The sequence below is a fragment of the Meriones unguiculatus genome (assembly GCF_030254825.1).
Source record: "Meriones unguiculatus strain TT.TT164.6M chromosome 13 unlocalized genomic scaffold, Bangor_MerUng_6.1 Chr13_unordered_Scaffold_33, whole genome shotgun sequence".
Classification (NCBI taxonomy): Eukaryota; Metazoa; Chordata; class Mammalia; order Rodentia; family Muridae; genus Meriones; species Meriones unguiculatus.
The window spans coordinates 2,364,122-2,391,645 of record NW_026843645.1 but is presented as its reverse complement, the minus strand read 5'-3'; the positions used below and the strand labels follow the sequence as shown (position 1 = coordinate 2,391,645).

At 40.6% G+C, this 27,524-nt stretch overlaps 1 protein-coding gene across 1 annotated transcript in view; it reads left to right on the top strand.

Annotated features, from left to right (window-relative positions):
• Positions 1-11,552: 11,552 nt before the first annotated feature.
• Positions 11,553-27,524, top strand: part of LOC132650742 (zinc finger protein 120-like) — a gene marked incomplete at its 3' end in the record, with an annotated part of 32,413 nt that continues 16,441 nt past the window's right edge. The window contains exons 1-2 of the mRNA XM_060376074.1: positions 11,553-11,809; positions 12,110-12,346. Of these exons, the coding sequence (XP_060232057.1) occupies positions 11,553-11,809; positions 12,110-12,346 (494 nt within the window). The remainder of the gene's footprint in view (positions 11,810-12,109; positions 12,347-27,524) is intronic.

Below are 27,524 nucleotides of genomic sequence, written 5' to 3'. Positions count from 1 at the left end.
GGTAAAACCTTCGTAGATAACAGTGTTCTCCGAAGACATAAAAATCCATGTTGCAGAAATCCTTATGAATATAACTAATGTCATGAAGTCATTTCATGTAAGACTTATCTTGAACAAGAACACTTATTGAAGTGAAACCCTATGAATATGACCAATGTGTGAAAAAGTTTGCATGCCATAATAATCTCCATGTACATATAAGAAGCACACTGGATAGAAACTTTTTGAATGAAATCAATGTGATAAAGCATTTTGATGTAATAGTAATCTCCTATGACATAAAGAATGCATACTAGAGAGAAACCTTATGAATGTAACTAAGGTGGTGAAGCCATTGCGTGTAACAGTAGTCTCCTAATACAAAAAAGAACTAACACTGGAGAGAACTCTTATGGATGTAATCAATGTGTGAAAGCCTTTGTATGTAACAGTCATCTCCTAATACATAAAAGAGCTCACACTTGAGAGAAACCTTATTAATGTAACCTATGTGGTAAAGCCTTTTCACATAACTGTCATCTAATGAAAACGTGCTGTTCACAATCATCTTCAACATCATGAAAGGATTCATACTGGAACGAAAGACTATGAGTGTATTTACATGGTGAAGCTACTCCACATTTGTATAATCTTTGTCATCATGAAAGAATTCATACAGAGAGAAAATTTATGAATGTGTTAAAATGGGAGACCTTTACACATATCTATATTCTACATCCTCATAAAAGTTTCAAAATGGAGAGAAAAATCTGAGAATATAATCAATATGGTAAGGCTTTTGTGTTCTTCTATTCACTGAATCCAATACAACTCAAATAGGTCAATACAGATGAAAAAAAAATATTGTCATCCAGTTTGATGAAGGACACATAATGTTGAACTGTGATGCCTACCCATCCAATGAGCCAGAAAGTTACAGAGGTTCTGAGCTTGAAAATCATAAACATCTTTAGCGTTTTACAACTGAATTATTTCCATCAGTCATGGTTTAGGCATATGGGATTTGTTTATGTCTTTGAGGAAGTCACCTGATGCAAAATGTAGGTTTAGCAGTCAAAACATTCATATCCATTTGTTCTTTTGTGGTTAGAAAAAGTTATTATGTTTTAGGATAGAGAATCTGTGGTTTGGGTCAGTCATTTTAGTTAGGGGACCAAAAATCATGGTATGGAACAGTCATGTTTTGGGCAACAAAAGTTTAGGAATTAAAGTCGGTCAGCTATTGGGAAGTCTACAGGTTTCTTAGGGACTATGAACTTAAACTTATGTTCACCTTATAAATCAATGAAGGCTGGTAACTAAAAGGAAATACTTAGGACAAATTGCTTTTTCATGTTCCCACATACAATTTGCTTTTACGTGTAGTACATATCAAAGTCATGTTCAAGTATACAAATGGTCAGATAGTAGAGAGAAACCTTTCACATGCCTTCATGTGATAAAGCCTTTTCTTAATACAGTCATCCCCAAATACATAAAAGAACACACACTGCAGTGAAACCCTCTCAATAAGCAATGTGGTAAATCCTTTTCATAGGGTTTTCTTTGAAATCATTAGAAAAAGACATGCTGCAGAGAAACCCCATGAATGTAGTCAGTATGGTAAGGTTTTCTGCTTCATGCTACCATTATATAAGAGTAAAAGCCTTACTGTGTGGGCTACATCTTAAAGCCTTTGCATATCACAGTAGTCTTTGAGAACCTAAAAGAACTCATTCGGATGAACATCTATTAGAATAAAAATTTTGTTAAGATCTTTGACCCACCAGGTTGCATTCAATTACACTAGATTATTTTCGAGAAAAATTCTAGCAACAGTGTATGCATGCATTTATGACATCCATCCTTATTTTGTTTCCAATTGAAATCTCATGGACCAAAGGCATATGAATTGAAACAGTAAGATAATATGTTTTTATTTCACAATTCACTTCAATTACATGAAATAAATCATCCAGTTGTAACATTTATGTGTGCGTATTAGTGCATTTTCTGTGACCAAACACAATGCCTAAGGCAACTTCCAAATATGTTGACTTTGCCTTATGATATGGTAGAGGATATGTGATCACTTTAAATTGGGCAAAACAAGTGTCATACATGGCAGCTAAAGTAGGAAGCTTGGAGCTCACAACCTCCACCTACAGCATGAAGCAGAGAGTGGGAACTACAGAAGGTATGCAGCTGAAAACTATCAAGCCCACCCCAAATAACATACTTTCTCCAGCAGGGATACATTTCTTAAACATTCCCAAATGATACCACCAACTGAGAAGGATTAATTTCTCTGACTTCAAACCTACGTGTTTGATTTCTGTTACATGAAAGAATTCATGATGAAGAAAACATTTGTAGATAAGCCTGTAGTTGCCGCCAACATATAAGTAAAACATTCATGAGTAAACATATATTCAAGAATTTGTTTTAATTTCCCTTATGTGATATGTTATGGTGTATACGTGCTAGTGAGAGTACAACTTATTGCTATTATGTACAACATCTCATATGTAAGTTCTTAACATGGAACACAAAGAATCTCATACTGGCCCTTATTTAGCCTGAAAATATATTTACGTATCTGTTAGTGTGTGAATCTGTATATACAGCAGTACAACTATAGAAACATTAGAAAAATCTGTAGCAGTGATATGGACTACTCAGGGATTGATCTCAAATCATCAGGCTAAACTAAATTTACCCACTGAGACAATTCTCTGACATTCACTTGCAGGTTTGAGAAAGTCTTAAGAACAAGTCTTTATTCCTAAGAAATAATGTGTCTTTGTCTATCCATGTGCCTGTCCATTCTAGTTTCCATGTAGACTAGACACACTAATTTTTCTCATACCAGGAATTATAGAAAGTTTTAAAAAAGCTGATGTAGGTCTTGGGAATGAATTTGTCTTAACTGCAAAGCCATGTATATAGTACTGTAAATATCTTAAATCTTAGTATATCATCTTGATGTCAGGAAGTAGAAAATAATTCATAGAAGAGAGCAATCTTATTTATGCAAAAGCGTTTATTACTTTGGACATAATAAATGTATTTATTTCCAAGAAAAGTAATTATTTACCATGTTCACTTCATTGTAATGGAGGAGATCACCAATTGTGGTTGTGGTCTAAATTTTGAAACATTGGAGTAGGTATTGAATTTGCTGTGTGTATAGCAAATCCATTCACAGAAGTTTTATTAGGTTCTGATATTCATTCTGTGGTGGCTGTTCATGTTCTAATGCATTTCCACTTGGTTATAGGAATTTTACTGCTGCAATGCATAGAATGGAATCCCCATCCTCTATGTGGTCCATTGCTTATTTATATCAGGCAGTGTGAGATCATAGTTTTCAAGGAAGTGTCTATGAGAACTTGTAATTTTTTTAAATGTTTTCACAAGTTCATTTAAGATGTTGGTTTTTAAGCCTTGCTTGAATATAAATAATTAATTGATGCTTAATAGTATGTGTGTACATATGTATGTATATATTGTTTGAAGTTTCATGCTTCTGCATGTTTCCCATATTTACTATATGGTACTTCATCTTGAAGTTTTGCCTTCTTAGAGATTTATCTAGAAGTGATAGTTAATGTAACAGCAACAAGATTTATTTCAAAAAGGCATCTTGTGTGTGTAATGGACTATTCATTCTTAGGCTATGACAGCTATATGAAGAATGTGTGATACTCTATGGGATCTCTTTTGGTCATGGTTATATGTTTTTCAAGTTTATGTTGTCTCTTGCATACCACAAGCACTCCCCACTAAGCTCATTGAGACTCATAAAACGTACTTGAAAAATTACATCAGTACAATATTGTCTTCTATTCTGATTATGAATATATTGTCATCTGAGGATGGAAGAAAATGAAATTATTTGAATAATAAATGCTACTTGCAAATGAAAATTATACACTCCTGTCTTGTTTTGGAATGTTAGTTATTTCTTAGGAGTAAAGACTTGTTCTTAAGACTTTCTCAAAACTGCAAGTGAATGTCAGAGAATTGTCTCAGTGGGTAAATTTAGTTTAGCCTGATGATTTGAGATCAATCCCTGAGTAGTCCATATCACTGCTACAGATTTTTCTAATGTTTCTATAGTTGTCTTGCTGTATATGCAGATTCACACACTAGCAGATACGTAAATATATTTTCAGGCTAAATAAATGCAAGTATGGTCACTGGCCAAAAGATTCTTTGTGTTCCATGTCAATAACTTACATATAAGATGTACATAATAGCAATAAGTTATACTCTCACTAGCACGTATACACCATAACATATGTATGTGCACACAAACACACTCCAGCATTTTTAAATTTTTTTATTTCATTTTTATTGATTACAGTTTATTCACTTTGTATCCATGCTATAGACCCCTTCTTCTCCCCTCCAAATCTCCCTCTTCTCTTATGCTTCTCCCCCAGTCCACTGATAGAGGAGGTACTTCTATCCTTCCATCTGAACCTAGTCTATCAGGTTTCATGGGGACTGTCATCATTGTCTTCCTCTGTGGACTGGTAAGGCTGTTCCCCCTGCAGGCAGAGGTGATCAAAGAGCCAGGCACTGAGTTCATGTCAGAGACAGTCCTTGTTCCCATTACTAGGGTACCCTCTTGGACACTAAGCTGCAATGGGTTATTTCTGTCGGGTACTACATTATCTCCATTTGTGGTCCTTATTTGGATTATGAGTCTCCAAAAATCTCTGTGCCCAGATTTTTTCATTCTATTTCTCTCCTTGTGGAGCTCCTGTCCCCTCCAGGTCTTTCTATCTTCCCCCTTGTTTCATTAGATTACCTGTACCCTGCCCAAAGGTTGGTTATGAGTCTCAGCATATGTTTTGATACTCTGCTGTATAGAGTCTTTCAGAGGCCCTATGTGGTAGGTTCCTGTCCAGTTCCTTGTTTCCTACATCTTCTGATATCCATCCCCTTTGCCTTTCTGAATGAAGATTGAGCATCTTACCCAGGGTCCTCCTTGATTTGCTTCTTTAGCTGTGCAGATTTTAGGATGATTATTCTATATTATATGCCTAATATCCAGTTAAAAATGATGAAATTAACAAAGGAATGCAGCCACTAATAGATGACTGAAATTATTTGTAGAATTTGAAGTCTTATTACTGTTCATTAAAAGGAAAATGGTTCCTTTGTACATCTTATTTTATCCTTTAATTCCTTGATTCAAGTATAGACCACTTAAAAATCATAGGTTGGCTCATAAGTGCATGTCTGTCATCCTAAACCTAGGTTTCAATGGCAGGGTGATCTCTCTGAGACTGAGGCCAGACTGTTACACAGAGTGTGTTCTCTGTTTGTTTGTTTTTGAGACACAATTTTCTTGTGTTGCTTTGGCTGTTCTGGACTCACTTTGTAGACCCAGCCATCCTCATAATCACATAAAACTGTCTGCCTCTTCCTGGTTGAATGCTGGGATTACAAGTGTGTGCCACCATGCCCAGCTCCACAGACAGTTCTAAAACAGCCATGGTTATGTAGAAATGTCATGTATCAAAATGATTTCAAAATGTAAACTATATTTCAAGTTATAGATGTTTTTTTCCTGAGGTATAGTGTACACAGGGATGCTAGAAATTTTCTGAATTTGTGTTCTCTGTCATTTGTGTAAGTGAGAAATATAGCATTGAATTATCCCCTCATTGATCAGACATCATGATTACCAGATGGCATTGCCTCCTGAGCAATCTAGTTTCATGGCCTCATTTACTTCATTTTCAGTTAAGAACTTGTGGTCATAATCTCAGGGGCATTTCTGTCCATTTTAAAAATTTTACACATATTTCCACCTGGCTTTGAGCAAAGAGTGCCTTTTGAGCTCAGATTTTACATTTTTATCACATTCAGAATAGGACTTAATTTAGCATGGTTCTGAATAGAGAACCCGTATTTGAACATATCCATATGCCCTAAGTTAAATCCCAGTGCTTGCTATGTTGAAGAAAACCATTGCTTTGGAAAGGACTCTTATATTCTTCTTGCCAGGAAAATATCTTTCTCAGGTCTTGTGTCTTGGCTGGTGTAACAAAACACCAACAACACAGGCTCTAAGCAACAATCAATAAATGGGACCTCACGAAGCTGAAAAGCTTCTGTAAAGCAAAGGACACTGTCTACAGAATTGGAAAGAATATAAAGTTCACTAACCTTATATCTGACAAAAAGGCTAATATCTAGAATATATAGAAAACTCAAGAAGTTAAACAGCAACAAATCAAGTAATCCAATAAAAAAAGGGACACAGAGCTAAACAGAGAATTCTCAATAGACGAATGACAGAGAAACACTTAAAGAAATGCTCAATGCCCTTAGTCATCAGGGAAATGCAAATGAAAACAATCACGAGATTTCACCTTACAGCCATCAGAATAGCTAAGATCTAAAGCTCAAATAACAATACATGCTGAAGAGGATGTTGAGAAAGAGGAACCTTTCTCCACTCCTGGTGGGAATGTAAACTTGTACAATCACTATGGAAATCAATCTGTCACTTTCTCAGACAATTAGGAATAGTGCTTTCTCAAGATTCAGCTATACCACTCCTAAGCATATATCCAAAAGTTGCTCAAGAATACAACAAAGACATTTATTTGTCCAACCATGTTTGTAACAGCTTTATTTGTAATAGTCAGAAGTTGCAAACAACCCAGATGCCCCTCTACTGAAAAATGGATACAAAAATTTTGGTAAATCTACATAATGGAATATTATTCAGCAATAAAAAAAATAAGGAAATCATGACAATTGCAGGCAAATGGTGGGGACTGGAAAAGATCATCCTGAGTGAGGTATCCCAGAAGCAGAAAGACACACAGGGTATATACTCAATCATAAGTGGATATTAAATATATAATATAGGATATACATACTAAAATCTGTACAACCAGAGAAACTTATGAAGGAGGAGGACTCTGGCTAAGATGCTGAATCCTCATTCAGAAAGGCAAAGAGGATGGACATCAGAAGAGGGATAAAACAGGGAACAGGACAGGAACCTACCACAGAGGGAATCTGAAAGGCTCTACCCTGCAGGGTATCAGAGAAGATGCTGAGACTTGTAGCCAAATTTTGGGCTGAGTGCAGAGCACTTCATGAAAGAAGTAGGAAATAATAAAACCTGGAGAGGACAGCTGCTCCACAAGGAGAGCAAGAGAACCAAAAAATCTGGGCACAGGGGACTTTTCTCAGACTAATACTCCAACCAAGGACCATTGATGGAGATAAACTAGAACCCAGCACAGATGTTGCCCATGGCAGTTCAGTGTCCAAGTGGATTCCATCGTAATGGGAACAGGGACTGTCTCTGATATGTGTTGATTGGCCTGCTCTTTGATCACCTCCCCCTGAGGGTAAAGCAACTTTACCAGACCACAGAAGAAGACAATGAAGCTATTCGTGATGAGCCCTGATAGACAATGATCAGAGGGAGGGAGAGGAGGACCTCCCCTATCAGTGGACTTGGGGAGGTGCATGTGTGGAGAAGAATGAAGGAAGATGGGATTGGGAGAGGAGGAAGGAGGGGGCACAGAGGGATTCAAAGTTAATAAAGTGTAATTAATAAAAAATAATATAAAAAATGGAAAGAAAAAAAAAGACACAGAAGCTCTCATTGGTCAAATGACAAAACAATTTAAACATCAAAATGATCTGCATATCTATGTCCTCCCAAAATTCCTATGTAGAAGTCTTGAAACTCAAAGTAACAGAACTGCAGGAGATCTTTGGGAGGTACTCAGGTATGGGTGGTGAAGCCCTTGTAAATAGGTTCAGAACCTTATTGAAGAGATCCTATGAAATCATGTGGCCCTTTAGAACACTGAGTTTAAAGTGAGAACATGACTGTAGACAAGCATGCCCCCAAGTACACCTTATAATTTAACTTTAGACTTTCTAGAGTTTACAATTGTGAAAACTAAAGCCTTTGTTATTAATCATTTGTCACTTAGCCCCAGCAGACTAAAACAAACAATAACAGTCTAGTCAGCTGCAGAAGGCACATAAATCATGAATCCATATTGATGTAAGTGTATGTCAAATGCATTAACATTCTGATGTGGACCAAGACACAGAGTGTTAAGGTACTCATGGGTGTACATTTATTAACACTGTAGTAGAAAAGCCTGGAAAACACTGATTACAAGTAATGAAAGTGAAAGTATGTACCACCTGACAGGACACAGTGTGTTACACTTTTGTGATACCTTGGTCCCAGTTTATGCATTGATCCATGAGAACACAGAGAGCTTAGAGAGAGTCAACAAAAATAACAAACCTGGGATATTAGCCATATCTTACAGGATAACCACGGTATAATCCTAAATAAACTAAATAACATGGAGGGTAGAAGAGAGGATACTTGAATCCCCCTAAGAAGGGGACAGACATGGGAAGTGGAGGGAGAGAGGAAGTCGGTGGGAGAGGGGGTGAAAAGAGGAACACGATGGGGGATCATATGTTGGAAAAGTGTGGATGGGGTGAGAGGGCTAGGAGAGAAGGGAAATTGGTGTTGCAGCATCTCTGAAATAAAATGAAGACCTGGAATTCTGGAGGTACCTAGGAAAATATGGGGGTGTGAGTCTGGCTGAGATGCCGAGCAGCAGGGATATTGAGACTGACGTGGACACATCTTGTAGCCAGTGGAGGGAGGGAGACACCAACCAACTGGCAAAACCCTTGACACAAATTTGTCAACTACAAGATATGCAGGAATAAAAGACAGAAGAGAGATTGAGGAAATGGCCAACCAAAGACTAGCACAACTTGAGACTCAACCCATGGGAGAGACCCAAATTCTGGCACTATAATACTCTGGTATGCTTGTAGACAGAAGACTAACATAACTGCCATCTGAGAGGCTTCTTCTGGCAGATAATGAAAGCAGATGCAGAGACCCACAGCCAAACAATTAGGCAGAACTCAGGGATTCTTGTGGAAGAGTTTGAGGAAGGATTAATGGATCTAGAGGGGTAGGACACTACAAGAAGACCAACATAGGCAGCTCACTTGGGAACATGGGGCCTCATAGAGCCTGATCCACCAACAAAAGTACATGCCTGGAATAGTCCTAGGACCCCTCCACATATGAAACTGATGGGCTGTTTGTCTGGAAGTAGGTCCCCTAACAAGTAGGGCAGGGGCTTTCTCTGATTTCGGCTCCTATCTCTGTTGCCTCCCTCTGGATCACATTTTCCTAGCAGGGCTGACTTGTCTTGCGTCAGTGAAAGAAGAGGTACTTAATACTGATGTAACTTGATATCCCAGGGTGGGTTGGTTGTGGGGGTTATAGGGAAAGTGGTTGGTAGGGTGGAACTGGGACGATAGGAAGGAGTGAGGTTGTGAATCGGAGTAAAATGAACAAATAATTTAATGAAGAAAAATGTAACTGATCTGTAGTCATCAAAAGTGACAAGATCATGAAAAAGATGAGGGAACTTGTTCCATATTGAAAGAAATTAAAGAGATAAAGAAACAATGCAACACTTAAATGTACCAACTTCCTCAACAATTATGTGAGTAATAACATAGTCAACATAGCTCAAATTAAATGCAATAATGTGTCAGTGTGAATTACCAATTTTGATAACTGCACTGTCATTATGTAAGACAAAGTTCTTGTTTGTATAAAATCAACACTAAACCATTCCGAGTGACAGGGCATAAGGTCAGCAGCTTCCTCTCAAAATGTCCAAAGTAAATGAGCAATTAACTGTACGTACTTGGAACTATCTTCAAGTTTGTTATTGTTTCAAAATTGTTGTGGGGGAAGCTGGGCATGTTCTTTAACACCAGTACTTGGGAGGCAGAGGAAGTCAGATCTCTGTAGGTTCAAGGCCAGCCTGATCTGATCTACTTAGGGAAGCCCAGGATAGCCATGGCTTTGTTGAGATAATCTGTCAAAAAAAAAAATAACCTAAATAATGTTGTTTTAGGGGAAAAAACAATGTAACTGAAAACTAAACAAGATTAAAAACAAAACTGATTCTCTACACTGGCAGTCTGGGTAAGACTATGTCTGTAAGAAACTAAAAAGTGAAATGACGTGGTATTATGGAGCAGCATGAAGATTCTCTAAATACAGCTCAATGTCTTCTTTTTAGTCCGTGTGTGTGTGTGTTTGTGTGTTCATGATGAAGGTGAAACATGCATACTAGGGAACACATAGGAAGGTCAGAAGACAATTCTTGCCTTCCACCTTTTCATGAATTCAGGGATCAAACTCAGGTCTCCAGGATTGCCAGCAAGAGTGTTTTTCTGCTGAGCCATCTCACCAACCTGCAGGCAGTTCTCTTAAGTGACCTCAAATAGGTAGTAGGGAGAAAAAATGTGAAGGATCCCTTCTCTTAAACAAATTCTTAGGGATGAATAAATAATAATAAGTGATGAGAAGAACATTAGTACCCTAGTGCTACCAATGACTAACAATCAGCAAAACACAGCCCAAGCACCTCTGGAGACAAGGGGCTGCAGGGCTGGTAGAATTAACCTGAAATGAATGAGGTTTCCCCAGCTCTACAGTAACCTTGTTATTACATCTCGTTTATCTATATATAACAACACAAAGATATAAAAATAAGAAAATAAGTCTGTGTGAACCCTGTATACTCTTGGTTATGCAAGTCCATCAAAGTATAAACAGCAGTGTATCTCCCAAACTGTTCCTTATGAAGAAGTATCTGATGAATAAAGAGAACAATCAAATCACTTGAAAGCTAAGTGAGAGAGACCACCTGCAGTGGTTGGCTGGCTGTCTTAAGAAGAGCCATTTCATTCTGGAATGCTGGCACATACATCCTGAAACAATGTTCCTAGAAATGTGCACGGATCCTGTGGCCTTTCCAAGTACCTGGCTTTTGTTCGACTGGGATGTCCAAACTCCCCCACCCCACCCTCCCAAAGGCAGGCGGGAGGCAGCACCCGACTCTCTGTACTTTCTTTCCGGGAGGACTGGCCCCAGCATCTCTCTTCCTCAGGATGCCGGGCACAAGCGTAATCCTAGGAAGTCCACACACTGTGCTCCAGCCCTCCCAACCCGAGCGGTCCGAGGGCACGGTCCCGGGTACCAGCAGCCTCCATAGAAGCTCTTGGCAGAACTCGGGCAGGCTCTCCCGACCCGCCCAGCCCGCCAGCCCCCAGCTGCACCGCCCAGACCTTGCCCTGCGACCGCCATCCAGCGGGTGCCTCACACAAGCCCACAGCCAGCCAAGCTTGGCTGCATTGGGATGGCTGATACTTGTGGACCCGCCGCTCCTACACCTCGGGACCCAACCCTCTCTCCTTCCCGCCTCCCAGCTGCGATGCTAGGCCTAGCACCACCTAGCCCACTGGATGGCTGCTGGGGGCTGAGGCGGAGCTCAGAGGAGGCGGCGGCAGAGGAGCCCAGGGAACGGAGGCGGAGCCCGAGGGCGGCGGGTGACATAGCCCGGGGCGTAGAGAGGCGGAACCCGGGGATGGAGGCGGAGCCCGGGGCGGGGACGGGGGAGGAGCCCGAGGAAGCAGAGGTGGAGCCTAGTGGGGGCGGAGGCGGAGCCCGGGAGATGGAGGCAGAAACTGGAGCTGGGCGGGGGCAGAGCCCTGGTGCGGAGAGAGGAGCCCGGTGTGTAGGCGGAGCCCGGTGGGCAGAAGCGGAGCCTGGTAGGGCAGAGGCGGAGCCCGGGGGATGGAGGCGGAGCTCGGAGGAGATGGAGGCGGCGCCTGGGGAGGCGGAGGCTGAACCTGGGGGCGGAACTTGCGGCAGAGGCAGAGCCCGGGACGGGGCGTGGATGGAGCCCTGGGGTGGAAGGAGGAGCCCGGGGTGGGGGGTGGAGCCTAGGGCAGAGGCGGAGCTCCGGGGAGCAGAGGCGGAGCCCGTGGTAGCAGAGGCAGAGCCTGGGTGGGAGGAGGCGGAGCCCGGGAAAGGAGGGAGGCGGAGCCCGGTGTATGTAGGAGGTGGAGCTTGGGGGCGGTGGCGGATCCTGCGGCGGAGGCGGAGCCCGAGCCCTGGGCGACTGAGGCAGAGTTCGGGGTAGAGGCAGAGCCCAGGGGCAGAAGCGGAGCTCAGGCGGCGCCCACACCCTTACCTGGCTTCTCCTGGTCTCAGCGTACCACTATGAAGTAGTCCGCTAGCCGAGCCACAACCACCGTCACCGGGCCCGGGAAGTGGATTTCCATCACCGCCCTCACTGCCTCCGCCCACCAGGACCAGTCGAGCTCAGCGTTTTCCCTTCAGCATCTGTATCCATAGCGACGGCGCTTTCATCACGCTTGACAATGGAGGAGTGCTCTGCGCCTGCGCCTGCCCCTCCCCCGCCCCACCCACAGAGGGCTTGGTCTTCGCGTTTCTCCCAGGCTGGTCGGACCCGCGGCTGGGGAAATGGGCTGCCAGGCGCAGCTTCACCACGGAGGCCGAGCTCTTAGAGGCCGGGCCTCTGCCTCAACGCCCCCCTCCCCTATTCTTTATTTTCCTGGAGCGGGGTCTTTCCTTCTGCCTTCTCTCTCCCTTTTGCAGTGGGGGAAGAAGGGCATGGAAGGACTCCCTCTCACTCTGAGGAAGGATCAGGCCTGAAGGGAGGCTTGAAGTGTGCAAACCCTGAGAGGCAACAAGGACCCCTTTCCGTACACCGAAGCTGGAAGGGGACATGAAGAGTGTTCCTGGGTGTCTTCAGGGGAACACTCACCCAAGCTGGGATTACTGTTGATCATAGGGTCTGGGGGAGGGGCGAGGGGGCAGGCAGAAAGCTCCCCTGCAGCAGGCAGGCCCCATTCACTTTGGTCTTCCAGGGAGGAACAGGCCAGGAGCTTGTCAGGGAGTGCACCTGGTGTCCAGCAGCGGCCCAGGCCACCACCCTGGCTGTCTTCTCAGAAACCTGAGCCTCTGGAGGTCTGGAAGCAGGAGAAAGGGCTTAACTCTCAATGTTCTCCAGATGCTTTGGTCTCTCCAGGCCTCTGCTGCTGCTTGCCTCTGGTTACCTGGTAACCAGGGTTCAGAGTTCTATCTGAGGAAGCAGGGTCACTTCCTGGAGTTCCCCAGCCCAAGCCTCCCCTCACGGGCTCTCTGCTCTCCCTGAGGGCCACCATCCCTGTCTGCCCCACTGCTTCACAGTTCCCTGGACACCACCGGACAGGGCAGAAATGTAGGGGAAAGAGACCCTCTGCTCCCCGAGTCGCTTTGCTGGTGGAGTTTCATCACTGTGATGGAGAGAGGACGGCAGAAGGTTTGCTCAACTGCCTGGGGTCAGATCCCTTTTCGTGAGCTAAAGGCAAAGGTCTATGGCCACATTTCCAAAAATAAAAATTAAAAACAAAAAAACAAAACAAACAAGCAAACAACAACAACAACAGAAACAGCCATGCAATTCTCTAGCCCCTTCTCTTCCCTTCATGGGGTGCCCGAGGCCCTGTGCCCCTTGGCCCGGCAATAGCCGAGCCTCTGGCTTCTCTCTCGCAGTGGTGCTCTGCCTGGGGGAGTGTAGGAGAAGAGGGTGCCCCTGCCATGGCGCCAGGAAATGCTGCCAATGAAACCTGAGACAGTCCTGGAGAAAAGCAGTGAAGAAGTTGCCTCCCGTCACCACTAGAGGGCGCGGAGACACGGGAGAATGTGCCCTAAAAGAAGAGCAACAGCAAAGAGAAAATACTATGGCACAGAGGTTAAGAGGATCTGTTGCAGGTCCAATTCAGGGGGTAAGAGTATAGGCTGCAGGTCCAGAGGTTCGCCGTTTGGTTTCCACCCCTTGGATTGGTATCTTCATAAGATCCCCTGCACTCTGCCCAAGTTTTGTCTATGAGTCTCAGCAATAAATAAATCATCCAGTTGTAAAATTTACTTCCTTTTCAGTGACAAAACACAATCTCTTAAGGCACTTCCAAATATGTTTAATTTGCTTTATGGTTGTAGAGGGATATGGGATCATTGTGAAATGGTCATCACCAGTGTCACACATGGTAGCTGAATTAGGAAGCTTGGAGCTCACATCCTCAACCTGCAGTCTGAAGCAGATAGTGGGAACTACAAACGGTATATACTTGTAAACTATGGAGCCCTTTGTAAACGCAGTTTAATTCCTAGCACTCTCATCAAATGGCCAGAACTACCTGTGTTTCTAAGCCAAGGGTGTCGGGTGTATTCTTCTGGCCTCATAGAGGACAAGACAATGAAAATGGTGAAAAGACGCATGCACATGTGATTCCCTAATGTAAAACACATGTTCTTCCCATATATGTACTCATTTCTTGAAAAATTAAAATTGATTGTAATTTAGGTGCATAAGTTTTGCCAGTGTGTATACTAAGTACATGCACAATATCAGTGGAGGCCAGAAGAGAATGTCTGTTCTCCCATGATTGGAGTTACAGACAGTTGTGAACTATCTCCTGGGTAGGCCATGTGGCTGAGCAGTCCATCGCTCATAGGTGCTAAGCCCTCTATTCAGTGCTAGGAACATATCATTAATAAAAGTAGTATCTATTTTTAGTGCTGAGGTGTGTTTCTTTTATGAAGCAGAAAGAGAGTAATTTTTTTATGTCCATCCTTTTAACCTGTGTCTTTTCACAAGGGAGTTGATGCCATTGATGTTGAGAGATACTAATTTCCAGTTTTTGTTACTTCCTGTTATTTTGATGTTGGTGGTGGTAATGTGTGTGTGTGTGTGTTTGTGTGTGTGTGTTTCCTTTCCTTTGGTTTTGCTAATGTGGGGTTATATATTTCCTGTGTTTTCCTGGGTGTAGTTCTCCTTGGGCTGCAGTTTTCCTTGTAGTATCTTCTGTAGGGCTGAATGATGATATTTAAAGATTTATTTTTAGGCTTATTTATTTTTAATTAAGTATGTTTGTAGGGGTATGTGTGCAAGTATGTGCATATGAGTGCAGGTGTCTCTGGGGACCAGAAGATATTTTCAGACTCCCTGAAGGTGAAGTAGAAGGAGATCGTGACCTGACTGATGTGCATAGTAGGAAATGAACTTTTTTACTCTAGACCAAAGGTTTATTGATTGGTTCAGAACACTTGTTGCTCTTGAGGCCCTGAGTTTGAATATGAAAAGCTTAAGAGCTCTGCCAACAAAAGATGTCCACTTTTAGTTGTTAATTACACCCTAATTGAAGGCTGAATGTCTCTTCTCTCATTGAAAGTACGCTGCTGTTTCTGGTTGCAGCCCTCCCAGACTGGATAGCCATTCTGAGCTGGACATTAAGGTGCAGGAGTCCCTCTCCCCACCAGAGCCTACTGATCTCTGCCTGACTTCATAAGGAATGTTTTTAGACATAGATGCCACCAACCACATTTGATGGATAGCTTTGGACACAACTCCTAGCTAACTCTCCCCTCCCTTCACCTATAGGATAATTAAGTACTGTGTTCTTGTTCATATGATAGGAGTGTGCTGTTTAATGCAAATCAAGCATCTTAGATGTGCCTAATTTTAAACAATTATGCACACCTATCCTTGAAGTATCCCAAGGAGTATATAGCATTGTTTTATAATTTAAAGTTTAACTTGCTCTTTGTGGGGCTTCCCAGAATGGCCAATCTCTGTCATGCTTGTTGGTCTTCCAAGCTTTACACCCAATCTTCTCCTGCTCCTGCTTTCCTGGGCTGGTGGGAAAAAGCCCCCAAGGCAGGAGGAGAACCACCTTATCTCTGGAATGCTTCAGATCAAAAGTTTCAGGTATCATAGCATTTCATATTTTAGATGTTTCTGGATGTGAGATACCCAATCAACCAGTGCCTTGGGGGTGGGGCTCTGTAAAAGGAGTTACACTTAATGTTTATTTCACAGGAATGTTGCTGGCAAGATTCAGGATATGGAATCTTCTGAGCCAAGCACAGTGGCTGACAGAGAAGAAATTAAGAGCAGAAATTTTAGTCCAGCCTGGGTAACTAACCTTCTTCATTAAAAAGAAAGAAGATATTAAGAAAGAAAAAAAGTATAATCTTCTTTGTTACCTTTCTTCCATGTGGGCTCATTTGACAATCATCTTATGCAGATCATGGTGCTCTCTAAAGTTTATATTTCCATTGATGTAGGTTTTAAGCCTGGGATAAATGGCAGAGGTACCTATTTAAAAATATTAAAATGGACCTAGCTGCCAATTTTCTTTCAGAAATCCTTCAGTCCTTCCAAAGCTTAGTATGGTTCTCTTGGCTGGCACACTGCACTCCCTACCCTGATTTTTCCTGCCCATATCAACCCATTTTCTGGGCTAACCTCCCTTCTCCATATCAACTTGCAGATTGTTTAACAAGGTTAGGTAAGATGTTTTTGCTAATGAGTCTGATGTAAAAAAATCTTAGAGAACCATGTGGAGTTAAGAAAAGTACACTCTTAACAGTAAAGCTGGGGACTCTTTAAGTTTCATGAGCAAAAACAAAAACCCAAGGTAGCACTAGCTGACTGGACACTCTCCAGCTGTGCCTGTAACTGAGACAGCAATTGGTTTCCTTATACTTGTTTTGCCCTCAGCTTCCTGATATGACTTAATACAAGTTAATGAGCAGATATACATCCCTTTAAGATTTAATGTAGAGGCGGCTGATTGTCTTATATGTATAAAAGTTTAGATTTGAAATCCTTTTAAGAATGTTGTAAGATTACTTTTTAATATAATGGTTTCTTAATTACCACAAATTTCAGCTTACCAGTAAAAAAAAAAAAAAAAGGTGGCTGAGAAGTTATGTTGCTTGCTCATCTTGTTAATTGATCACAAGTTCATTAATTACAAGTGTATATGGGGTCTTGGCAATAACTTGTTTTTCATATTTGTTTTTTACCCATAATACATAAAACAGTTGGTCATGTGAAGGTATTGCGGAATATGTGGTGTGGTTTTTTTTTTTTTTTTGGAGGTATATTCTTTGTAATCATTCACTTAAAGAAAATAGGGTGTAACCACATTCTGTGTTTAGTACTGCTTGAAAGATCTTGCTGGGATAGATAAGCTGTGGAAAAAGAGGAAAGTGTGATATGAACTAGCATTCTGGGTCTTTTTCCATCCACCGACGTGTATTTGTATAGAGTGGTTTGAACCTTACATTTTGGAGTTTGTTTCATCCACAAAGAAGTATGTATATGTATGTATGTAAGGTTGGGATGGAACTTGCTCTTTTGTGTTTGTTCTATCCATCATGATGTATGTATATGTAGGTAAGGTGGTTTGGTACTGACTCTTTGGAGTTTATTCCATCCACCAAGTTGTATATATGTAAGATGGATTGATCGCTCTCTGGAGTTTGCTCTATCTACCCAGTATGTGAATGTGTATATATGTATGTATGTATGTATGCAGGCATGAATGTATGTATGTATGTATGTATATATGTATGTATGTGATTGTGTAAAGAAAAAAATAGCCTGTAAGAGAAGCTAAATGAAGAGAGGCTTAAATAAAAAGAAGCTTTTTGGAACCTACCTGCTGGAGTCTGTCTTACTTAATCTTCAAGAATAAGTGTGGTGTGCGTGTGTGTGTGTGTGTGTGTGTGAGAGAGAGAGAGAGAGAGAGAACCTATTGGCTACATCTGAGCAGGGTTTTCAGGTCTTCTCGATGCATTGTCCTTGGTTGAGGTATCCGTCTCTACAAGGACCCCAAGGCCCACTATTTTGGGGTTCTATTGGTCCCTTTTTACATCTCCTTTCCCCTCCAGGTCTTTCTATCTCCCCCTTCTTTCATAAAATTTCATGTAGTCTGCCTAAAGTTTGACTATGGGTCTCAGCCTCTGCTTTGATACCTCAATCAGTGGATTCTTTCAGAGTCCACCTGTGGTAAGCTCCTGTCCTATTCCCTGTCTTCTATTGCTTTGGATATCTACCGCATTTTCCCTTCTGAATGAGGATTGATCATCTTCCCTAGGGTCTTCCCTGTTGTCCAGCTACTGCAGCAGTATAGATCTCAGTATGTTTATCCTCTATGTCTAATAACCACATCTGAGTGAGTATATACCATGTGTGTCTTTGTGCTTCTGGGTTACCTCACTCAAGTTGATCTTTTCTAGTTTCCATGATTTGCCTGTTAGAAATCTCCTTCAGCTGACAAACACCTTCAGCAAAGTGGCTGGATAAAAAAGTTACTCAAAAACATCAGTAGTCCACTTGTATACAAAATACAAAAGGGCTGAGAAAGAAACAACACCCTTTACAATAACCACAAATAACAAAAAGTAACTTGGTGTACTCTAAACAAATAAGTGAAAGACCTGTATGAAAAAAAAATCTTATTGGATCTTAAAGCTCCTCATTCCCCACTATTTCATTCCTTTGACCTGTCTGCCTCATAGGAATGAGGATATTCTAAAGACATTTATATCTCTCCCTAAGGTGAACATCTAGTAAAACCATGAGCTCCATGAAATTCTAATTTACCCCTCGAATCTCTTTCTGTGAAAAGGCTGATTCCTCCACATGAGAAATTCTCTCCTACACAATCATTAACTCAATGTCTGAATACTTTGTGAGAGATAAAGGAGCTGAGAATGATAGACAGATTTAAGGATAGAAAAAAATAATTATATGGCTTGGTTAGATACTTGGTTGTGTGTATTTTGCCTTCCATCTAAAACTGTTAGGACCTAGAGGATGTAATAGTTTCCTTATAACCTCATCTCTGGTCAAAACTACTGAATAAATATGTTAATATGTTTTCAGTTTTTATTAATAATTTCCTTCTGTCATTGTTTTCTCTCTTTTTTTATTTAAAAAGATAATCCCAGTATGTATCTCTGGTTACCCCGGAACTCACTATATCCTAGATATACCCACTTTCCCTCCAGAGTGCCTGCATTATAGGAGACATGTCACAGCTTGGCAAATCAGGTTTTTTTTAATTGGCTTATTGAGGATGAGTGGCTGAACCTGACTATATGATAATTAGAACATGGGCTATGTTCCTAACTCCAGTAACAGAAGAAAGCTCCCATCTAACGCAGCACTCCTGGTTAAAGTCCATTTCTGAACAATATTGCTTTCCTTTATCATCGAGTGTATTATAACTCATCTAAGAGTAGGGCAGAGTTCTATTTTCATTCTACAGAGAGTCAAACTGAGGCTCAAAGAAATATGTGGTTTTGTAATATAGTTAGGTGTAACTGCTAATCTTACTCATTACATCATTCTATTATGTCACTAAATAAAGTTGAAGCCACCTCAGCCAGGTATGGTGACATAAGGTACTTAGAAAGAATAGGCAGGAATTTCAGGGTTTCAAGGTCACCCAAGGAGTGAATGATCGGTGGTATAGTGGGAGACCGTCAGAATAAAGAGAGGCAGTTAGTAGCCCAGGCCAAAGTCCATAGTCTTCCCTGCAGCTGCAGATATTCAGAGCCATGGCACTAGCAATTGTTTGTTGAGATATTTACTGCTTTCTCTTTTCTATTCTAATGTTTCTTTTTCAAGGCAGCTTAGGTCACTTCAGGATCAGACTCCTGTTAGTCATTAATGAATGGAATTCTCCTGCAGGTGGAGAAATCAGCCTCAGACAGGGATTAACTCCCTCATTACATATCCAATGGAAAGTCTTCAGGCCTGAAACCATATAAACAGAACCAACAGAAATGGATTCAGGTTTAATTCATATATTTAAACATAATTGCTCACATACTTATAAGGAAAATTTGGAATGGATGAATTTGGGAAGGGATGAAGAAAGGATATGGAAAGGGGAAATTGATGTAATATATTTTAATTAATGTACAACAATAAATACACCCAACAGAAAAACTCAGCAAGTATTGTATATATATTTATAAAAAACTTACATATTTAATAGGAAAAATTGAAATGAAGAATATGGGAAGGGATGGAGAAAGGCCATGTAAAGGAGGAAATGATGTATGTATTTTAATTAACACGTACAAAAATAAATTTGAAATGAAAAGTGCCTAAAAAGATACCATAGCAGTGAAGATCACTGTGTGGTGTCACAAAAGACATAGGTTCCAATTCAGAATGAAGTTCTTAGCTAAACAGCTCCTTAACTTCATTCCCAATGAATCTGATGCCTGCTTCTGGCCTCTACCTGTACTGTACACAGATACATGGAAAAAAAACTTCCATATATACATACATAAAATATAAATAAATCTTATGAAATAAAATTTCCTGTGATGATGTCATAGCCCTGAGATAGACTGCAGCCAGGGTGGTTGAAATAAACTTCTGGTCCTGCATAGAAGCAGCTGTATTTCTTTCTCTGAGCCTGCCTTCTCAGAGGCAAAAGCTGACTTACTCTGAAGTAAGAGTTGCTCCCATGTTGAATTTTATCACCAGGATACCATTCTATTGCTCTCCAGGGAAATGAGCTTGTCATCTTTTTTATTAATTTAAATAACTTCTTCAATTAAAGGGTGGCACCATCACTCAGTTTTATTTACCCACTTGAATCATACAGTCAACTCTCAATTACAGTAAGAGGAAAAAGACTTGCATGTCATGCTCAGCATCTGCTTTTAGACTACAGTAAAAGGACTAGTTACTTTTGTAGATCCCAAAGAAAAATAGGGTACTCAAAGAGCTGCTGATTTCACTATTGTGAAAATGAACTTGTTGTGGCAGGGTGAGTGCTTTTGTAATTTCCCAAAAAGTAATAATTAATGTCAGATGAATGAAGACAGACCAGATTGGTGGGTGTACAATTGGGGAGGACAGCATTGTGGGGATCAGGATTCAGGTGAAGGAGGTGTGGGAGTGGTGAAAGATCCCACCCAGAATCCTGGGAAATCAGACTGAAGGTGCAGGTCTAACTTTATTGTCCAGTGCAAAAGTCTTTGAATGACTGAAAAGCCAATGAGACCATCCTATGGTCTCAAGCACCAACAAAGTTTGGTGCAACTATAAGGAAAAGTGTGTGGTGGCAAGGTCACCTTAGGAAACTTCTGTAAAAAAGGTGGAAGCCGTCCCAACCCTAGTTTCAGATCTATTTTGAGAGTTTAATAGTGAGCTATGAGTCCCTAGGAGATGAACACTGTATGCAGTGGATACATGGATCTTTTGAGGATCCATAGGAGTCACTGACATCACTTGCCATTCCATTTTGGGCCTCCAATAGTTTCATGTTGACACTCCCCTTATAGCATGATCCATTGAATATTGAATATTCAACCATGGAACTGTCCTTTTCAGATATGTACAGTCCACAGACACATTTAAGTCAGCTCTGAGGCTTGAGACACAGGCCATTCACTATAGCTGTGTGTGTCAGGTCACAGATCTAAACAAGTAACATTGCACTCAGGATTAAGTTCATACAGTATTTTATTAATCTAGTTCCCTTTGCAAAGGAACCGCCTGATCTTTTTCAGTGTCAGTTAGGCAACATTTAATTGGAATTTCCTTACCATTCCACTACCAGCATCCACAGTGGTGTGATTAAGGAAAATTCAACTCCAGGTACAAAAGAAATTTCTGAGCTGAAGAGGTTTCTCAAGTGTGCATGTGTTATGCAGGTAGATACAGCAGATTTCACATCTTGTGCCATTATCCATATGTCCAGGAAGCTGACATGAAATTATAGTTCAAAATTATTTTTGTGTGGGCATCACTGTGGCTGGGTTTGCTGAACTTACAAATAGGCTTGAGGAGCTGCAGATCCATAACCGACCTTTCTGATCATTTCCCTATACAGAGATATGTATAGAACATGGGACCTCTCTGGAAGAGAAATAAGTAGTAGCTGGAGAGTCAGAAATTATTTTGTGTGAGTTGTGAAATTTGTGTTTGCTTGATTTCTGTGCACATACAATTGTAACATTGTTCAGGTTCACATTCTTCCTGTTTCCTTAGGTTGTTTAATGAAAACTTGAATATAATTTGGGACTTATGTTTTCTGTATTTTTGTCTTCATCTACTTATTCTTTCACTTATACTGTATAAACTTTTGATTATTTTAGTTTTAAGGAAGTACAGAAGTCATGTTGTACCAGTGTGTGTACAATGTCTTCATAGTCATAATGAGAATTCTGAGTTTTTTACATGGCACATGGCTTTTGAATCAGCTTTTCTGTAATAAATTGTTAGGAATTCTCTTTGGATTGTTTTTAATTCATGCTGCAAATTGAAAGTTCAGTCTTTTATCTTTTTCTTTTGAAAACATAGGTAAAGTGTTTGAAATGGGTGAATTTTATTATATTCATTAATTTGGCAAAAAACAGTAAGTGTGTGACATTTAAACTTTTGTCAAATGATGTTCAAGCTATAGAAAGTGTCCTTTTGGACAAAGTTCAGTGACACCTAATATATTCATATAATATGGTCACATAACAACCACAATGAGCAGAGTTCTTATAAAAAGATATAATTGCTATGGGTTAAAGCAATCTTCTCATTAGATTTTCTAGTCACATGTAATTGGTATTGACAAGTATCACAGTTCTCATTTTCATTGCAGTTATACTCATCATTGCCTACATATTAAAATTTCTCCTATGCTTGTTTACCCAGGATAATCTTGTGCCTCAAGAGGACATCATAATAAAAGAGTGAAGACAATAGCAACCATTAAAGGATTATACACTTATAAATGACTCTCACAGCCAGTGCTGTATTAGTCATGAGACACCATGTAATAGCAGCAAAGGCAGTATCAACCCACTTTTTCTCCTTTCTGATTTTAATTATTAGTGCACACTTTTTTTTTTCAGATGGATAGGAGAGATTCATCAATTTTGTCTACACTTCAGATGCCAATAGTAAATGACGGGCTGAAAGCACAGAGTCTAGTTTTCACAATCACCTTCAAAAGGTTTTTCTAATGTTCTTTTAGATGGTATGTGGATAAGAAAAAATAAATATCAAAATTTTGTAGCAAGAGTTGTTATTAAAAGGAGAAGAAAATGTGCTGTTACAGTAGATTATAAAAAATTGCAGAAAGTTGCTTAACTTGGATGGTATGAGAGATTTCTGCCAATAAATCACACTGCATGCAAAACTACAAATGCGTTTAAGAAATAGACTGACATGGTTGAATGTAAACAATGATAATAAATTACAGTTGAACAAAAACATGATTTCTCAGAAAAATGACTGATTGCGTTTTTTCTGATTAAATATTCTCTATAGATGGAAAGATTTTCACTTTTGCTTTGGATAATGTGTTAAAACATTTAACATTTTTATACACACATTTCTTTATGTTTAACATATTATATAATAAAAATAGCTGTACTGGATTGTATTTCATATTTATTTCTACTTGAATAGTTATTCAAACACTTGGTTTCCTTAGAAAGAAAGAAGAGTATTCTTCTGGAATGAAATGTGCAGGAACTGCTGTAATTCCTGAATAAAAACCAGTGAAAGCCAACACCAGAAAATGACCTGAGTTTGTTTTCTTTTCTTTTTTTAAGTATTTATTTATTATTTATACAACATACTGCCTGTACACCAGATCTTACCATACATGGTTATGAGACACCATGTGGTTGCTGGGAATTGAGCTCAGGAACTTTGTAAGAACAGCAAGTATTCTTAACCTCTGAGCCATCACTCCAGCCCCTCAATTTTTTTTCTTTGTTTCACTTGGCTGAGAGCAATGCTTCTCAATTCACAGATGTAGACATGCCTGAGACAGAACTTGTCATGAATTCCCATGTGATGTTCAGCCACTACACAAAAAGAACAAGAATTCTGTTTGTCAAAACCAGCTTTTCCTGTCATTACTATTTTGCTCTTCTTTGTCCTTTATTGCTTTGTCCATTCATTCTGCTATGTACACAACAAATTAATCCTGCTGCTGTGGTTTGAAAGCATAAGCTGATCATGACTTGCTACAGCTGGGATACAAAATGAATGAATTATAATTATTTTTAAAAATTAATTAATTAAAAAAAGATGGAATGCTTGTAGCTCCTTCTCCAGAACTATGCCTGCCATTCCTTTGTCATGTCCCCCACCATGACATAAACCTCTGAAAGTATAGTATAGGCTATCCCAAATTAAATGTTTTCTTTTGTTGAGATGTCCTGGTGTCTCTTTACAGCAATGGAAACTGTAACTAAGACTAAAGTTGTTACCAGGAGCTGGAGTATTGCTGTAATAGGCCTTATCATGCTTTCCTTGGAGGAATGTGAGTTTGGTAACTGTGGACTAGAAAAAGAGCTAGAGAAATGGAAATAAGGGAATAGTGACCTCAGTGTAAGACCCCATGCAGCCAAGCTTCCATTTTGTGAAAGTACTGCTTAGGCCATGCATGGTGCTATGCACCTTCAACACTAGTATTCAGGAGATAGAAACATGTTCATCTCTGAGTTCAGTGTCAATCTATGGAGCAAGTACCAGCAGAGCCAACCTTAATCATTGAAGAAAAGCATTGAAAAAAGGAAGCTTGTTCAGAATTCATTGAACAATGATTCCATGTTCCAGCCCCAGCAAGCAGCAGAACTCAGCAGCCTCAGCCAAGTGGTTCTTGCTTTAGATTGGAGAATAGAAGAATGTGGTTATATCATATTCCACAGTGCTAAGATGGCTCACACAAGAAATTCCAGCACTCAGGGAGGCAGAGGCACGTGGATCTCTGTGAGTTCGAGGCTAGCCTGGTCTACAAAAGCAAGTCCCGCACAGCTAAGGCTACACAGAGAAACCCTTTGTAGAAAAACAAAAACAAAACAAACAAAACAAAACAAAAGAAAAGAAACAAACAAATAAATACCCCAAACTTACCATGAAAGCACAGTAGTGTAGTTCAAGTAAGTAAAAACCCAAATAGTTGGGTACCGTGAGAGATTTATTTTATTTATATCTTTTGACATAAGTAAACCTTTCTTTAATATGGACCATTTGAGGTGATAAATTCCCTCTTTAGGCTAACACACATATCTGGTGGCAGCCTACATATATAATGGACATTGAAGATGGTCAATCTGTCTCTTGTTCTGCATGCCTAAGCTCTGGCTAGTAACTTTTTTTTTTTTCACTGACATTAGCATCTACTTCTTTGGAATTCTGGAATATTCTGATAATCAGGAATCTTAGTTATCCAGCCAAACATTTTGAAGAGCTACTGGAATCAACTCTCCACAGCCTTTGAGCCATTCTTATAAAATAGTTTTCTACATACACAGAGAAATTCTTTCTATCAGTTCTGTTCATATAGAGAGCCTTTACTAATACAGATTTGTTTTTTTCCAGACCTTCCCATTGAGGAAGAAGTGCTAGCTGATACTAGTACTCCAAAATGTCATGTGTTTCCTGTTTTTTCCCCCCTGAGTTGTCTCATACCTTCCCGGGGGAAAGTAGCTGCGGTTTATCTGACCCTAGCGTGAAATCACAGAACAAAAATCTCATTTCATTTTATAAAACTTCTCTCTAATTCTTAATATTCTTGTCACTCTGCCACCTGCAGGACAGACTGTTCACTCTGCGGCAGGTTGAATAATGGACCGTGTGGCATATATCCACCTTGATTACAGGAGGAAGAGAGAAATTGCCTACTGAGTGCTGTAAGACATAAGGCAGGCTAGGGGAGGACAGGCACAAATGATGATAAAATACAAATATCTGCAGGTCTGGAAAAAGTCTGCTCCTGAAAGGGAAGCTGCGCCAGGAATCACTGTACAGTTTTCATTTTTGCTCCGGGAAACTGTAACCCTAAAGGAGGTGCTCATGTCACTCAAGACTCACTGGCCAATCAGGACCCTGAGGACATCCCTCCAGTCAGCGGAAGAGGCAGGCTCTTCCTGATGCCATGCTCCTTGTTTGCAGTGTAGCTGAGCAGAGTTGAATGGTTTTTGTGCTGTGGTCTGAGCGTGGTTGTTGTGTGCTGTGAGGGGATTTCGGGCGAGTTCCAAAGTCGCAACATGGTGAGTGTGTGTTCGTTGCCCACAACCTGGTGGAGCAGGGTCTGAACCAGGACCTGCATGTAGGGTCCTTCCTGGGACTGGGTGGAACCTACAGCCGGGAGCCAGGGGAATGATCCCTTGTCCTAATCTTCAATGCATTGAGGGCATTTGAACATCTTCACTGTATTGGGTTGGTGTGGAAGCCGAGAAATCTCTCTTCAGGAACAGAAAGTTAAAAGGAAAGCTTTATTTTAAGAGCTCAAGGAGGCGGCCAGTTCTGGATCTGAAAGGTCCCCGAGGGGGTGAGCTTTGTTGTATTTTTAAAAGGTAATATCCACAAAGCTAGGCGCCCTTGGTGAGTGTGGGGGTCATCCAATCAAAATTTAAAATTGTGGATTAAGCAAGGGAGTTTGTCGGAGGATGTGCTGATCCAGGACACCCGGGCTCAAGGCCTTTAACTATTTTCCAAAACATTAGATCTGGAATCCAAGGTCTAAATTTATCCCGCTCGAGGTTTGGTCCGTGGTTCAAGGTGATAAGGGAACAAAGAAGTGAGACATCTGTTTATAATGAGGGTTTTGTAGGTGATATATTTTTACAATTTAGGCACCTCTTTTCAGGTTAAAGTACATTTAAGCAGTTAACAGATTATTAGGAAAGTGTTTCCGGGGGTCCAGTGGGAGATGGTGCTGCAAGCTTGGGAATGTGAAGTTATTTTAACCTTGCTAGTAAAATGAAAGAGCAAAACTTAAGAGTTGCTTGGGGAAGACTGCACTCTGGAGGCCGTCTCCTTACATATTATGGAGATGCATGTTTGCAAAGTATTTGCAGCAGGGACTTGAACGTAGAAATGTCCTTGGTAGGATGCAAACTCAGATAGGCCTAGTTTCTAGTGTCTTCTCCAAGTTCTGACCTTGGCATGTAGGTATAAAATTCATTTGAAGTTAACTCTGTGGAGTTCGGAAATAACATACTTGTTGAGTAGCACTTCATCATAAAGCTGTGATGTAAAAGAGTAGAATTCTTGATGTGAAGTATTTACCAAGGTTTAGGAGATAGGAAGTCACTACAAATACAAATCAGGTAAGAGTTTGTTTTAAAATATCCCTGAGATAAGTAGCATGCCAGCCAAGCCTGTTAGAGATTAGGATGCTAGGAAATACGTGTTTGTTCCCGAGGTTTGTATACAAATTTGTCTTTAACCATAATCAAGGGGACAGCCCTGATTCATAGCAACTGCTGGCCCATCTCCATGTTCAAGAAGAGGCATCTAACAACCTTCTCAGGGCATTGCAGAATCTCAGCCAACATTAAAGCCTGGTGTGCCTTTACGTTGCAGTTTACTTCTTGAGAAAAAGCAGTTCTGCCACTTGGGCAAGATATCTACTGACAACAATTTGAACAGGGTAATCACTATTGTGTTGAAGGCTGGCCTGACCAAACAGGGCTTTTCCTGAGGTCCTCATGTATAGAAAATGACATAACTGCTTCTCACACTCCTCAGATATACTTGGAAGTGCCAGTATGACCTATGGCCTAGGCCTTGGGTGATTTCCTCAAGATTCTGAGGTATAATAAAGTATCCCTCATTTTCTAAAGCCATATATATGTCTGGGTTAGATGTGGGGCAGAGCATTTCAGGAGGGTCTGCTTCAGATTCTGAGAACTTAACACTTCCCAAATATGGAGCAGAATTTCTTAGTTCCAAGGTCAATGTGGTTTTGGTAAATAATGTTCCCATTGTGCAGTATTTTTTTAATAGACTCCTCATGAT